The 16,179-nt window shown below is 43.7% G+C and overlaps 1 protein-coding gene across 5 annotated transcripts in view; it reads left to right on the top strand.

Moving 5' to 3' along the window:
- The window catches only part of AIFM3 (AIF family member 3), a 479,089-nt gene that overhangs the window by 387,581 nt on the left and 75,329 nt on the right, over nt 1-16,179 (top strand). For all 5 annotated transcript variants that reach the window (XM_069619126.1, XM_069619124.1, XM_069619123.1 and 2 more), the window contains exon 20: nt 14,914-14,989. In XM_069619126.1, the coding sequence (XP_069475227.1) occupies nt 14,914-14,989 (76 nt within the window). The remainder of the gene's footprint in view (nt 1-14,913; nt 14,990-16,179) is intronic.

Raw genomic sequence — 16,179 nt, 5'->3', positions numbered from 1 at the left:
GTGTAGGATGGTGTTCCTGTCTGTATCTTTACTAAAAAATGTTACTTGCAGGTGGTGTGATGAATCAGAAGTGAATTCCTCGGAAACCCTTCTCATGTGACCAGGGAAAGGCAGATCCTAGGCAGACTCTCCCTGATCTTGACCCTGGGGGTGGAGCTGCTCAGGAGGATTACATGGGGGAACCAGGTCAGGAAAACTGGATTACCTTCCTTAAAAAGTTCCCCAAAGACCCTACACTCGTATTGGCTTATTGTAAACGTGAACCATGTAAAGAAAGAAACAATAGAAACATTGGGGACTTCAAATCCCACAATACCTTCAGTACTGGGATGAAGAAGAGGGCCTCAGAGGCACTAAACTGCAGAGGTAGTCTGGTGGCTCTAATGACCCACATCTGAGCGGGACTTTTGAATATATAAGGCCCTCTCAGGTGCAGGCCATTAGGACCTCAGGATGAAGTTAAAGACCCCACCAGTGGCAGAGCAGATGCAGATGCAAGTGCAGAAGGGAGTCGCCAGAACCAATTCTAACGGGTGTCGGTCCTGAGAGGGTCTCCAAAGGGAAAAACCTGAATTGCAGAGCAGCAAAAGTTGCCTTGCAGCTGACTTTCCCTAGGGAGAGAGAGGCTCTCCGCTGTGCATGTTGTATCATGGTGGCAATCGAACACCAGCTGACACCCGGAGCAAGGAAAGCTCCTTTCCTGTTTGCCATGGGCCGTGGGAGAAAAGAAGCAGCTTACCATATAGATGGAGGCAGAAGAACCAGAACAAAGAGGAACAGTGAGTCGCATGGACGCGTGTAACTAAACCAGTGAGTTTACTGTCACTAGGTAACCCTGGTACACGCCGTATGTGACCGCTGAATAATACAAATTATTTTGAATACCGAACTGATGGAATTAAATCTTATTGGCAAGACGAGAACTGTATAAACAGACAAGAAGGAAAGTATTACCCACATTGACCATTGAAGTCATTACGCACAGTTTTAATTCATGGGAAGTGCCACATCAGGTACCTACCAAACTTCTCACTTATTTAGCCACTATAGAATTGGACAAGAATGTGTTTACTTATAAGGGAATCTTCTATAAACAAATGTATGGGACATCTATGGGTGCTTCATTTGCCCCTAGCTTTGCAAACGTATTTGTACAAGATTTTGAAGAAACCAATGTTCTGGCTCTCAGAAACCCGTTTTGAGCACACAAAGGTTTACTGTATATATATATATTGGTGACATTTATAATGTGTGGCAAAGTGATTTAGTCACTTTAACGCCTTTTGTTTCTTGGGTGAATGCGTTAAATCTCAAATTCGCATTGTCTTCCGGTCAGAAAGCGATTTCCTTTTAGGATTTACTGATTCAAGTTGTTGCTGACCATCTGAAAGTAACGCCTTTCAGGAAAGATAGGCAGGAACACCATTGTACACCATGGTAGCCAACATACCATGAGCCTGAAAAACAATATTCCTTTTAACCAGTTTCTGTGTGCAAAGAAACTGCATGAAGCTTGCAGAGTTTTATCATCAAGCAAACATTATGAGGAGATGCCTTTTGGCATGTGGTTACCCAACAAAGCTACTTAAGTATTCCATTAAACGGGCACAGTTTTTTCCTAGGAAAACCTACTTGATTCCAAAGAAAAAACTGAAAAAAATCACCTTCTTTGTGTCACACCGTTTTGCCATTTGAGTAATTCATCACGTAATCTGCATTGTCAGGAGAGAATCTGAGTCAATGACTAGTGCATGCCTCAAGAGAAAAAGAGGGAGGCAACACTAACACTCATACAATGCTTAGTTTACCTCCGGTCAAAGGGCACTACAGGTTTGGGAATTGTTCTGTATGTCAATGTATTAGGCAAACTACTACTTTTGAGGCAAAAGTAAAAACATGAACATTGAACCACTTCACTAACTGTACAACATCAAATGGGGTGTATGTTATCACATGTATCTGCAAGAAACATTATGTTGGGAAATGAAGCACCCAGTACATGTTCGAATTAATGAACATAAATCATGCATTCGTAATAAGATGATATGATATGATAGGTTATTTATAACACGCTTAATACCAAGAGGTTTCTAAGCATGCACCACAGCATTGAACCTGTGGTGCTCTGTGTCGTCTTGCTTCCAAGGCAAGCACATTGCCCCTGAGCTATGCTCCCATACAACAGCTCTGCTGGTCACACAATTTTGTGAGTTCAACCACCCACCAGAAGATTTTCATTGGGTTGTGGTTGAAAATGTTGTGGTGCACAGGGGCAGTGGATCTGTCGATGTGCTGCTGGTAAGAAGTGAACAGCAGTGCATATTCCATCTTCATGCACATATAGATGGTCTGAATCACCAGTTGGACTGGTCTGTACTTTTGTGATGAGCTCGTACTACGTATAGAGTGATTGATATTCTGATAATATATACAATTTGTCTATTATGTTCATAGGACACTGTGTGTTCAGTTGTGGCATTTGATTTCATAGACAATTGAATTCTCGCTTGTATTAAGATTAATTGGTCTTTTGGCACACTTGGTATGCCGAGTATGTTTGGTCAGGATATGTACTTCATGGAATGCATGATAGCTCCAGGTATAGCTGATTGTTCATGCATTTACATTTATTGTTGTTGCTGCCATATTGGTTAAGCTCGATAGTTATATCACTGTTGGTTACATGACTACTTATTCGTGGTTTCCATTGGGACAGGGTCTGTACAAGATGTCTGTCCTAACAAGCACAGTAAATCCAGTGGTATGTTTCAAGTCCCTTTTCAGTTTTCATGTGCAACGTTACGTCTATGCTGGACGTTGACTTAGGAAGAGAACCCTTGAAAGTGGAGTGAACGCTGTAGCATGTCACTCACCCGTATGAAGAGTTTGGAGATTTCAGCTCCATAATTGGCTGTGTTGTTTTCAGCTGTGCCTTTGAGCGTTAAATGCAGTATTCGTTGGGCAGTTTCTTGTGTGAGGTAGGACATTGCAGGCAGCGGACACTTAGTTTTGTACTGTTGTAGGTGCCGGTAATGACATCTCATCAGGATAGACTCGTCCAAGCAATTCTATGGTATTGGTGCACCAAATGTAATGCAAAATAGGTCATTTCTTTTGGATTTGATTTAAGCAACATACAAGCACTCTGTGATGAACCAGAAATGAGATGCAGACACAGTGGAGCCATGTTGATTGTTGTAGAGTTTTACTCCTTATAAAAAATTTGCAAAATGCTTGGCTGTCCCTGCTCTAAGAGATATTTCCCTACCTCAACCAAAACTAAGGGTCTCTCAGATGTCAAGATGTCCAAAGCAAAATGGCTATGTCCTAAATACTATTCTGGCCCTCACATACTAAAAATAACTCTAATGTGCTAAGGGTAATGTCTATATGATATGATGTGGCATTAATAACGCGCCTGTACACAAGTGTTTCTTTGGCTTGAAAAAGTGCCCAAATGGTCAAGTTAAAAAAAAGTTAACATTTCGACAAAAAGGCTTCCACTTAGATGGTGTTCACAAGTCCTGGGAACGTCGCCCTTCCCCAGGTTTGTTTTCCAGCAAAAACAAAAGTTCCAAAATGTAATCAAATTCTTTATAACCTAAGAAGATAACTTCCTCTTCCTGATATTTGCAATTAATTCCATAGACTTGCACAATCCCCAGGGTATGGGTCCTCCTTAAGGTTTGTTTCACACAATTGACTTTGCCTGGTATACTCCGTTGCCAGGACTTTCTCACGCAGTTCACTGATTCACAATCCCAAGGGTATGGTTCTTCCTAAGTATCCTTTTTACACAATTGACTGTGCCTGGTATACTCTTCTGCCGGGACTTTTATGCGCTCTTGAATTTTCTTGGCTTACAATCTGTCTCATATTCTTGGCTTGGCCTGGTATTCTCTCCTGCCAGGACTTATATGTGTTTATTTCCCTTTTGTTCATCAAACAATTTTTGCCCAAAGTTGGTTTGTTAGATTTTGTTCAACTGAGTTCTCTTTAATATTCACTGTTAACTTCACTTTGCTTTCCCCCTATAAATATGGGTTCAGTAACCCGTTTGTGGTACAATTCATAAGTATTTCAGGTTCCCTTGTTCAATGCGGCATCCCTGTAACCCGTTCGCTTTCCCTGCCTTACTGGGTGCTGGAAATGCTTTTCGAATGTCTTCGTTCTGGTTTCCTTCACTCTGTTGACTTGGCATGTGCCCCTTTAGCCGCTGTGCTTTTTCCATGCCTCTTCCACCTGGGCGTGGCTCCTGCTGCTTTGCACTCGACGGTGGTGGCTTCTCTGCACTTAAGCTTCTTTCTGTGGTCTCAGGTCTCGACTGCTCTGTTTCCTGTGGCGTGCTTGGCTTGGCGTTCTGACCGGCGACAGGTGTTGCAGTCAGCATCCGCTCCTACAGCTCACACGCCTCATTATCAGCCATGTTGAATTTAATCCTCCCCGCCTGTCTGAGCAATCTTCCAAGACTACACCACAGCGCGGGATTGCCGGTCCTAGTCATATTTATTACGCCAGCCCTCGTCCTTGTCCCAGTTGTTGTCAGATTGGTTTTAGCACAATACTGAGGAAGTGGATGTTGGACTCTATTGGGAGTAATCATTACTGCTCTGTCTCTCTTCCTCATTCCGGTTGTGGTTATATTATCCTCTGTCATGTGGGGAAGTTTTGGAGGTGGCGTTGGCAAAGGGGTGAGGGAGAGTATTACAATAGGCCAACAAGGCCTGGGGAAGGGAAGGAACATCCCTAAAAGGAAAGGGGGGTATGTGTTTTCCGCCAACAAAGCTGTGTTTTCTCCCAGAGGATCACCTCCCCATGTGATCCTCCCTCATTTATCTGCGTCCAGGGTTTGGATCATTAAGCACCTTCCTCACCCTGGCTAAAAAAGGGAAGGTTATCTCTGAGAAAGGAGGGATGACATTGACAGATTCATCACAACTGCTATTCCTGTTCCTCCATGGATGTGTAATTGGTTAAATGGAGCAGGAATAATTGGTGAAGGAATTAATTACCTTCTGCACCTGTTTTTGCATTTTAGAAATGGAGACTTTGTTGAAGTGGAAATATGAGTCGAGATTAATTTACCGGATACAGCACAGATATTTTTCTACATATGCCTTCGATATTGTTCCTTACATAGCCAGATTTAGTAACGGCGCAGGTGATTCAGGCATTTATTTGCTGATAGGGACCAAAAATATTGGCAGGTCAGGCCTGCATGGAGATCTGTGGCCCCCACCGGCAAACTTGAAGTGTGCTGGTCCAGAATAAATGCTGGAGCCGGAATTACCTGCATTTTTTCCAGACCGGCACACTTATGAATCCCAATGTGTTGCTTGTATAGAATTTGATAGCAAATATTGACTAAACAGAGTTTCCTTTCCCAGTGGCTCAGTGGAAAATACTGCAAATTGCAAGCACCTATATGCACATTTTTAGTTTATGTATCGACTTGGGTATAAAACATCCCTCCTTCTAGTTAGGTTTTGTCCCACCAGACTCAGAACCAGCTCAACCATGCAGGTTTCAGTGTAAAGATCATTTCACCCAACCAATCTGACCATAGGAACACAGTCAAGCTTTCCATGTTGCCACCTTTAAATGCAAAAAGGTAACTGTGGCACAGCGAGGGAGTGTGTGGAGCAGTGGTAAATGCACATGATTCCCAGAAAAGCCTTGCCCAATGTGTGAGAGGGACTGTGTCTTTTCATTGCAGTTGAACCCTAAATATATGTGTTATGTTCGATGAGTTTATATAGCGCACTGAACCAACCAAGGTGGGTTTGTAGCACTGGTAGGTAGACCTAACAATGAGCAGTACACAGACAATTAGAAAGATCATTGGAAGATTAAATGGGTCTTCAACATCTTTTCTGAAATGATTACTGTGACGATTCATGGAATCTCGTTGCTTCTCCCTAGAGGGGAGACCTTTTCTGTGAGGCTAGGGAGGTGAGCCCATTACGCAACATTCCCCCTAGGTGTGGCGGTAAGCGGGACCTCACAGGGAGGGTTCTATTTTTTGAGATCGCCAGGGTTTTCTTTTTGCTGAAAATGTTTGGCAGGAAAACTCATCTAATTTTTAAAATAAAATTTGGGGGATCCCTCCCAAGCACCCCTTCCCTGTTATGTAGCCCCTATTCCCCCCTACATTCCCTTACCCATCCATCCCCCATATTATCCAATGAGTGTTTCGGCCTATGTTCGGCTAAAGAATCGGCGAAAACAAGCCTGTTGATGTAATAACGTCTTACCACAGGGCGATAAAGACTTTTGTTCCATGAAGGAACTCCCTAAACCTCTTCCCTATGAGACCCTTAATGTTCCAAGAGACCCAACCTGAACAAACGACTGTTTGCTATTATAATATCTCTACTTGTACTCACCTAAGACCTAAAACCACTGAGAAGAGGAAGAGTAAAAGAAACATTAAGATTGACATAGGGCTGGACCATATATAGAGTTTTGGAGATATATTAATATATTTTCAAAAGCGATATAGGATTAGACAATATCGTTAACATTTAGATCTATATAAATTATCTGTCACCCATTAAATTAAGATGACAAATCAATGTGACAAATATGTCACTTAATGCCTACTTCAGTGCATATAGGGATGTGTTAGCATTGTTATTAATGTTCAGATTATGTACTTTTGAATCCATTGCAATTTTAGGATGAGGTGAACTGACAGTTAATGTTAGAGTTGTGTTTTGCATTTACTGTTCAGTATTAGTACTGTTGGCATCTCACATGTAGTTGAGCCCTGGATTGACAAAAGATTGGTGCTCCACAGTACTGGGAAAAAGAGAGTGAATGAGTAATCACAACCACTACTTCAGTAAAGCGCGACAGCACTGGGATGAGTTGACCCCAAGGCGGCATTAAGAACACATACTGGAAACAAAAGAAGGACTTTGATACTCTGCTGGGGATGAACCAGCAATCGGGGGAAAAACAAAGGAAGGACTTGCCAAGAAGGGAAACCAGCTTCAAGCCAGCAAAGCCATGGAAGCTCAAACCTGGGGAAGAGAAGGCAGTGGAAGGATGCTGGTCTTCTGCCGAGAGGACGGTGGGCAGAGGTCAGAAAAGCTCTCTGCGAGTCGGTGGGGAACCAACTCTCTCAAAGATTGGAAGGAACCAAGCTTTGGTGTGACCTCAAGCAGGTGGACAGTGTGGTCCGCAAACAGCATCGGAACCGCCTCTCCAAGGTCTCAGCTGCACAGGAACCAGAGAGGCTGAAGAGAGACATGCAGGGAGCCTGACTAGAAGGGAAGACTAGAAGGGAAGCTGACCTGAGATCCCTGGGAAGAACTGGTGACTTGCACCCGTGACCACCGAGGTAATGGGAGCAGCGGGAGACCTGGGTGGGGTTCACAGAAGTTCAAAACCAGTAAGGGAAGTAAAGAATCATACAGGAGTAATCTCCCTCGTCACAGTGATTGTGAAAACAGTAATACCAGTGGAACAAGCTGTGAAGTACACAAAAGGAGTCAAGAAGACTTCGGGAGCTTTCCTCCTCATGCCAGTAGTTTGGAAAACTACCAACTAAGCCTATAAGAGCTCGGGGGACCTCTTCCTCGATACATTAGTTGGAAAAGAAATATTTTAAATCAAGACCCAAGAGGCAAAAGAGAGACACTGATAGCATCACATTTCAATTAATAGCCAAACCCTGAGAAAGAGGCACTTATTCAGAAGAGTCATCAAACCCTTGTGAAGTTCTGGAAAAGCCACATTGAGGAACTGCAAGGGCTAATCAAGTATATTAGAAGAGACCATAAGAAGATCATTCACTAAGGCTGAGTAAGCTTGACCAGGAGAAGGGAGTCATTCTCCTGAGCACCTTTTTGTTTTTTGCTGAATCCTTTTCGTTAGTGGTAGGGTCAAAGTAGGATACTTTGGAGTTGGAGGACAGACTTTTTGATTTGGACAATCACCTTCACGACGAGCACCCTAGTTATAGCTTTGTTAGGGCAATCCCTCTGGCTATAGGGACAGGTAGGTCTTCTCGTTCTTATTCTTTGAATACAACTTTGCTGAAATGCCATCCCTTTGTCCGCCTCGTCTTTCTGACTTACCACATTACCTAATTTGTAGTTCGTTGTTTTGGGGCCAATGAACACATGTGAAGATGTGGATCCCGCAAAGTTATATATCGGGTATACTTTGTAAATTTCGAGTGTACAAAAGAGGGCAGTTTTTCAAGGCATATTCTGTGTAGCATCTAGCATAGATTTTAAAAATACACAGCTCTCTACTGGCAACCAATGCAAAGCTATAAAAGCTTGCCTCATATGGTCAGACTTGCGTATGTACATCAAAAGACTACAGCAGTGTTCGTACCACTTGACTCATCAGGTTCCTTGGGAAGCCTAAATTGGTGCAGTTTGAATACTCCCAAGTGGAGAGGGTTGGACCCCGGGGCAGGCTGGCAAGGTGTGCAAAGAGGCTATTTCCCCGCAGACTGGCTGGGCTGTTGCCCCATGGGCCAGAGTTCCAAACTGTAAGGTAAAAGAAATTATCGAAAAAGACACAATCTTTCAGAATCTGGCCTGCCACAAAGGAACCAAGTGCTGCAAACCCCGCTCACATTCTCTGCAAATGGAGAAAGGCATTGATCTAGATTTCAGCAGTGTTGTAGATGTGCCCCGGTGGCCCCCACACATGGGCCTCCACAGTGATTGAGAGGGAGAGGAGTCTAGGCTTCAGGGACATGTTCACACCGCTCAGTGGCAATGTATGCATTTAAATATTAGATTCTGTTACCCTGCATGGTAATGTTGGCAGAACTGCTCCCCCATGCACCATTGGTCTGTTACAATCGACAGCATCGTATCACGACACCTACATGTCAAGGAAGTAAGGACCCGTATGTTTTTATAGCTTGTCTTTGGTTTGATCCTGCATAAATGCTTTCCCTATGTCCTGGTGAATTACTTGATCACCGGTGTATTCATACAAGAAGAGTTTAAGAGCACCCTCAACAGCACACATGGATGTTACTTATATAGTGGTTATAGAAATGGCTGTTGAACCGTGTGGGGCACTTAGTTTTGGACGCAGAGTTGAGCGGATTTTTTACTACCATTGATTAAATTAACAGCTCTGTGGGTGGTATTTCTGAAATTCTTTTCTGCCCCACCCAAAATTTACCACCAACAGTGGTGGTACATCAGGAATACCTCCATTGATATTTGAGAAATACCACCTCTGGTGGCGCTAATATAAAAGGTTTTTCTTTAACATTTTCTTTCAGCCATTTTCAGCATCAATGTGAAGGGAGCAATGGATTATGTACAGTAGTGGTTTATAGTACTACTGTCGATTTTCTTTATGCACAAAATTGTAAATTTGGGGCCTTTTATGCATTATATGTGGAAGGTGGTAAAAGGACACAATTGGAGAAGCCCACCCTTTTACCCCATCATTATGGCACTTTGTAAAAACATGTTTCACTCAATTGAAGAGAAGCACCAGCGCTTCCGTTCTGTGGAATAAAAAGAAAGATTAAAAGAAAGTGGGGCCTGTTTGGATTTTTTACCACCACCTTCAAGGCAGATGTAAAAATAGGTGGACTTTCTGCAAAAAGGCTGCATAAAATACCACTGCCGGTATTCACATGGAATACCACTGATGGTATTTGATCAAACCCTGAATTGGGTGGATGATAAAATAAAGGGTTTTTGCCAAATACTGACAATTTTACTGTTACCACCCAACTCTGAACGACCCCCCCTGAGTCTGTGATCATTTTCCTTGTCCTATCCAAAACACTCTTCTTTTATGTGACCAACAAAAGACACACATGCACATCAACACCAGATTCAGATATATAGATACAAAGCCACATGAACACGGATTATCACAAACACACTCAAACACCTTGTCCCAGTCACAGAAACTGAAACACACACTCCACCTTATTTGAAAATACACATAGATATAATAGGCCGTTCTTGCTCCCTCACCACGCCCAAGGTGTATTCCAGTTCTCTCTTATTACATAAATTGAAATATGCACCTGACTTTCCAAGAAAGTGCAACTTGGAGCACAAAAAAAGCCACGTCCCATCGCTGCCTTTTGCTCTGCATTATCCAAGTGCAGACCTCATAGCCACTAATACCAGAAGACCCTGACCATGGCTTGTTGTGGTGTCTGCCAGAGGCTGACTGGCAAATCGAGGAGGTCTACTGTCTAACTGTAAGCCAGGGCAACGGACGGTGCTGAGGGGCATGGAATGGACATGGTGTGATGAGCAATTAAATGGCATCGTTTCCAAGGAATTGGGAATTGAGCAATGTGGGCAAGGGAAGGAGGTGCGTGCAAGGTGAGGAAAGAGGATTGAGTTAATAGTTAAAGGATGGAGCAAAAGGGGAACAGAGTTCTGAACATTAATTGTAAGAAACAGGGAGGTATTGATAATGTGGTGCAAGGGAAGGACATCGATGGATGGGTAAGAAAAATAGGGTAAATGAGATACAAGTACATATCTGGAATGGTAGGTCAGCAGGTTGACTGTTGCTGAGACCTATGTCCAATATGCATGCCACTGCACTCAATTGTGGGACTGGCTTGATCCCCTTTCTTTTTTCTGACTAATTGATGCATACCTGCTTCATGAACATATGTTTCAATTACAAGTATATGTTTTCAGGTTGCTTCATCATGTGACTTGGTGCTTTGAAAGTACACACAATTGTACAGACTAAGATTACAATTATAGTAAGTTTACATTATAATTTTAGTCTGTTTCTCAGATGTATTTGCCCGAGGATACAGACTATGAATAGGCTCCACCTGCAAATATATTGGTGCTTTGAAAACCAGATTTATTGAATAGTATACTGGTTCAAACCATGAATAACAACTTTGTAGAAAGCATATTTTTTGTTGCTCATTTTGAAGATGGAATAGGAGAAGATGAAGTCTCCCCTGCCTTCTGAATCGGAAACTGTGGAACCAGGAAGACAGGGCTAAAATCCCTACCTTCGGCAATTCATATATTATGGGATCCTGAGCAAACCACTTTTCATCACTGTGCCTTAATTTCTTTAACTATCTGTAGAGGAAGCCTCACTTTTATGGGTCTATGGCTATAGTGTTACTCTGTAAATAATGATAATGATAGCAAATTATGTTAGGCATACCGATGAAGAAGCAGGATGACAGGTGATGGTCTTAAGTTGTGGGGGGGTGAGTGCACAGGGTGCAGGTATGCATTTTGTGTTCTTTGCTGGGGAGGCAGGATCCTAGGTATGGGTATTTTCAAACTAGAGTATACCGCAGTTAAACTGGGTGCCTACTGAGTTTGTCAAACTGGGCGTATACTAGCATTGTCAATCCCGGATATACTGGGTCTGTATCCTTTTTAATTGAGACTATTTTTCTAGCAAGTATAAATTGCTAGCACAATGAACAAAACTGTGCACTTCTAATTCAATTAACAGCACTGGTGTAAATGTAGTCCATGTGCCAGAGCTAAGCGCTGATCTATGTGGTGATTATGCCAGGGGTTCAATTAACAATATAAGTGAAATGACCTAATAAGTGCTGTTTTGGCACCTGCATGGAGTCATTAATTGTGGCAGTGTAATGCCTGCACAATGACAAGCCTGGTGCTGCTGTTATCCCCAGGGCTAACACCTAAACATATGTGGCCATTGTGCCAGTGGAAAACCCAGCCCTTTTTAGGAGTTGCACATGAACTACAAGCAACACAAATCTGGTCACTGCTCCAGCCCTAAAACGAGTGGCAAGTGGGTCATTGCTCTAGAGATAGGGCAGTTATGATATGCGTGCCATAAAGAACTTTCCAGAGGGAAGCTCTGTAATATACACAGATCGCAACTGTCTGCTTGCAGTCTGTGCTTGGCGGTTCAGTGCACACCAACAGACCTGCAAGCTAATATCAGACTCTGTGGGTGGGGACAGAATCTCCATTGCGCTGTGCCCACTGCCTGTTGAGGCCCTAGGTCAACATGTGGAGGATTAGTAGAGCTCCCTTCCAGCACTGACAACTGTCACGAATCAAGGATATGTGTCCCTTCTCACCAAGGGGGAGCCTCCCCCCCTTGAGGCTAGGGGGGTGAGCCCGCTCTGCAAGACCCTCCCTAGGGGTGTGAGCAAGAGGCACCTCACTGGGAGAGACTCCTCCTTAGGGGACAAGGACTCCCATTCCTGTGAGGAACTCCCTAGACCACCCACCTTAATAGCATACATGGACTATCAGATATGAAGAAAATTGTAGAATCCAGAGACTTGGATGAAGACAAAACTAAAATACCCCATTATGTCCAAGGAGAAGCATCTGTTTCTTTAAGGAGAGACTTACATTTAACTGAGACAAGTAGACTGGAAAGAAAGATTGAACATCCGGGGAAGAGGCAGAACATGCCAAGGAGAGGCAAAGCACAGACAGAGAGAGAAGAGCATAAACAGGGGAAGCCCCTTGATGAGTTGACGCCTGGAAGATGCGGAGCCGAGGTGAGCCATGGAGCCTGCGACTTTCAGAGGAGTCCTGAACATCAAAGGGAAACTCTGGAGAAGCTGTGTTTCTGAGTAGAGAGAACCTGAGTAAAAGAGAATCCTTATACCGGTGGTAGCATGACCACAATGACTTTCTGGTGGGCCGTACGCCCATCGAACTGCACCGACACCACCCAGCGGGGGAGTCAACGACCCACATCCATACCCGGTTGCAACGAGAGAGAGGACCGATTGCAGGGCACCGACAACCAGGAGAAGCACGAGATCCAAAGCAGATTAAGAAAACCCGAGCGAGCACAGAGCCCAACAGCATTCTCCTGCAAATACGAGGTAACAGGAGAATGGGGGTACTGTGAGGCCGCCGGGGCATTGTTATGGAGCAAGAGAAACCCATCCCAGTGAAATTGATGAGGTACTAAATATAAAGCCATTAAAGTGGAACTGTGTTAATCTGATCAAAAGAATAATGAATAAGCCTAAAAGAGATAATATTTCGAACTGGGTACACACATCCTGGGAAGAATGGAAAGTACTCCACAGTTTAAGAAATAAAGAGTGGATGAAACCGCAGAGAGACGTTTATAAATATGAATGGGAAGTGAAATTAAGTGAACCAGCTAAAACGAGAAATTATCAAACTGAGCAACCCCAGGAAAGGGGGAAGGTCAAGTTACTACAAAGGATAACCAACCTAAGAAGGCCTGATTATAGTACTACTGTCAGAAAGGCATATAAGCCTGGATCAAAGTATCAGAAAGAGTGATGCCCAACACTGTGGAACAACTGTCCCTAAAGGGGAAATCCAAGTACATTGTAAAAGAATTGCACAATCTTGTCCAGAAGGTGACAAGAGACTATTTGAATATATCTTACTGAGGAGCACTATGGACTAAGGAGAGACACTGCCATAAGAGATCATTAGGAGAGGGGAGACATTCTCTTAGTATAAGCTAAGTTAGTTGAAATAGTGGCAGGGTCAGTTATAACTAGTTTAGGACAGTGGACATATTAATTTGGGACTTCCTGGCGACTGACAAGCACCTTGAGTTATTTATATAGGCAGGGATACCCCTCTAGCAATAGGAATTGATAGGCTTTATCTTTATCATGTTAATAAACAGCAGTAATAATGTCCTTCAAGTGTCTGCATCCTTCCTCCGGCCTGCCACACAACACAATGTAAAACATGCCAGGAGAGGACAGTTAAGGCCAGTCAATCATGGATTAACTGATTACACTGGGAACCGGCCATGATGTGGGGCCTGAATAAAAAGGAAAGGAAATCATGCGCAAAGTGGACATAATGTAAACTATATTCTAAGTGTCTACACTGGAAACCAACCATAATGTGCTCATCAATATTTGTAACTAAGAGAGGCTTTCACGCTTAAAATCACAGTAAATCTGCCTGAGACTGGCACTAACATCAGAACAAGCAACCATCCCACACAAAGTGGTTGAAAGTTCAACACTATGGGCCTCATTACGAGTTTGCCGGTAACTTCACATTACCGTTTCCGCTGCCTGACTTCCCGGTGTTACGGGATATCACAGGCAGCAGCACGGTAAGTTCCGATTCCAATGGAGTCCAATAGGACTCCATGGGAATGGGAACACTGAAGCACTGACACCATTGTTAACAGTTCCGGTGCTTCAGTGAATTTCCTGATGGTAGGGGCCTAAACTATCGGCAGATCAGGCCTGTCGTTTGTTCAGCGCCCCTGGCGGCAGAGTCGGAATGACCCTGTCCAGAAAAGGTGCTGGTAAAAACTTCCAGGTCCCTCGTAATGAGACCCATATGTCTCAAACGGAACACTGATAAAGAATATAATACACAGGTTCAGCAATTGGTTCTTGCAATTCAGCAGAGGGTTGCCCACACTGATCCAAGGGGATCCATCCAGAATGTACAGTTGTAGGTTTCAATGAATGTCTGGATTTATGTCTTCTGCCAGACCCGGATCATTTCTAAGATGTCTACCTGTTGTACCTGTCTGTCTGTTAGCATGTTTCGGGTATGTCTGTAACAGGGTTACACATTGCCACCATTCTTTATGATTTTGGGTGGAAACACACCCCTTCTTAATCAGGAGATTTCTACCTTGCTTTCTTTCATCAAGACATTTGGCAATGTTACCCTCTCCTTGGCAGGCTTGAATGTCATAAGGAGCCCTAGAAGGTCATGTATGGGGTATTGACCCCATGCATTTTCTGTGTGTGCCCCTGCTGTAAATATCCCATGCAATCCAATCTCACAATTGGGCGGTATTTTAAGATAAAACATGTTTTACTGTTAGCATCAAACTCACAATAATGCCATCTGCATAGAGGAATTGTATGGTGAGTTTGCAGTGTGTATGTTATAAACACCTTAACTGTACAGCTGCCTAACCTGCCTGCTCAATGTTCATTCCTTTTAGGGCATGGTGAAGGCTTTGATGATGTCATCATTCAAGGGGACATTGACGAGCTGAAGTTTGTGGCGTTTTACACGAGGTACTTTAAACATGTATACTGGGGTGGGTTGGGATGTGTAATGGAGGGGCCCAACAATCCCAGACGGGGCAAAAGAAAACATGGAGTTGGGAGGGCATTGGCCGCAAATTCAACACAAGGAGTGACAAGGTGAATGAACTTCTGACAATCAGCCACGAGATGACCCTAAGGTTATGATAGGCCAGGAAATGATCTACATCCCAGGCAGGTCCCATAGGGCAACACGCTGCCTCAAAGAGAGGGCCATCGCCTGCAGTATTCCTAACCTGAGACCATGAGGTGTAAACCTAGGAGTAAGAGGCCATGGTGTGAGCAGCATGCCTACATTATACCTCTCCATCCCTTAACCACCCTACACTACTCATAGTCCACACTGCAGAGATCTGCCTAGAAACACCATCTTCAAGGAGCAGTACCACTGTTCACATCTTTAGATATCACACAAATCCACCAGCTGGTAACCTGGTATTACAGCACTGACTTTGAATTGATTAATCTTGGGTTCACCCATCTGGATGAAGCACATGCCCAAGTATCAATGCCAATAAACACCTACAACCAATCCAGCATCTGGCACTCTGGTACCTCCGGGCTGTGCGTATCACTATCTGAGGATATTGCACCTGCAACCCCCCTCTATTCATTTAACATCCCGACCCCACTTTTTCCAGAGACGCACACGTTTTGAGGTCACTAAAATATCAGAAAACTAGAGGGCCAATTACCAGGACATTACATTACAAGGTGAAAACAAGGAAATGAGGGGGCACACAGTGAGCCGTATGCCCACTTTATGAACAGAAAGTGAAAACGAGGAGATCAGAGGACAGGGAGGGAGCAGTATACCTACAAGAAGAGCAGAACATGACAACAAGGGGAACAAGAGGGCACAGAGTGAGCAATGTGGCTACAATTGGGGTGGGAAGTGAAAACAAGGGAATGAGAGGACAGGGAGTGAGCAGCATGTCTACATCAGGGACAGAAGATAAAACAAGGGAATGAGAGGACAGGGAGTGAGCAGCATGTCTACATCAGGGACAGAAGATAAAAACAAGGGAATGAGAGGACAGGGAGTGAGCAGCATGTCTACCACAGGGACAGAAGATAAAACAAAGGAATGAGAGGACAGGGAGTGAGCAGCATGTCTACATCAGGGACAGAAGATAAAAACAAGGGAATGAGAGGACAGG

This window comes from Ambystoma mexicanum, chromosome 10 (assembly GCF_040938575.1).
Source record: "Ambystoma mexicanum isolate Mex_15411 chromosome 10, UKY_AmexF1_1, whole genome shotgun sequence".
In the NCBI taxonomy this organism is placed as follows: domain Eukaryota; kingdom Metazoa; phylum Chordata; class Amphibia; order Caudata; family Ambystomatidae; genus Ambystoma; species Ambystoma mexicanum.
This window is presented reverse-complemented; position numbering and strand designations above follow the sequence as displayed.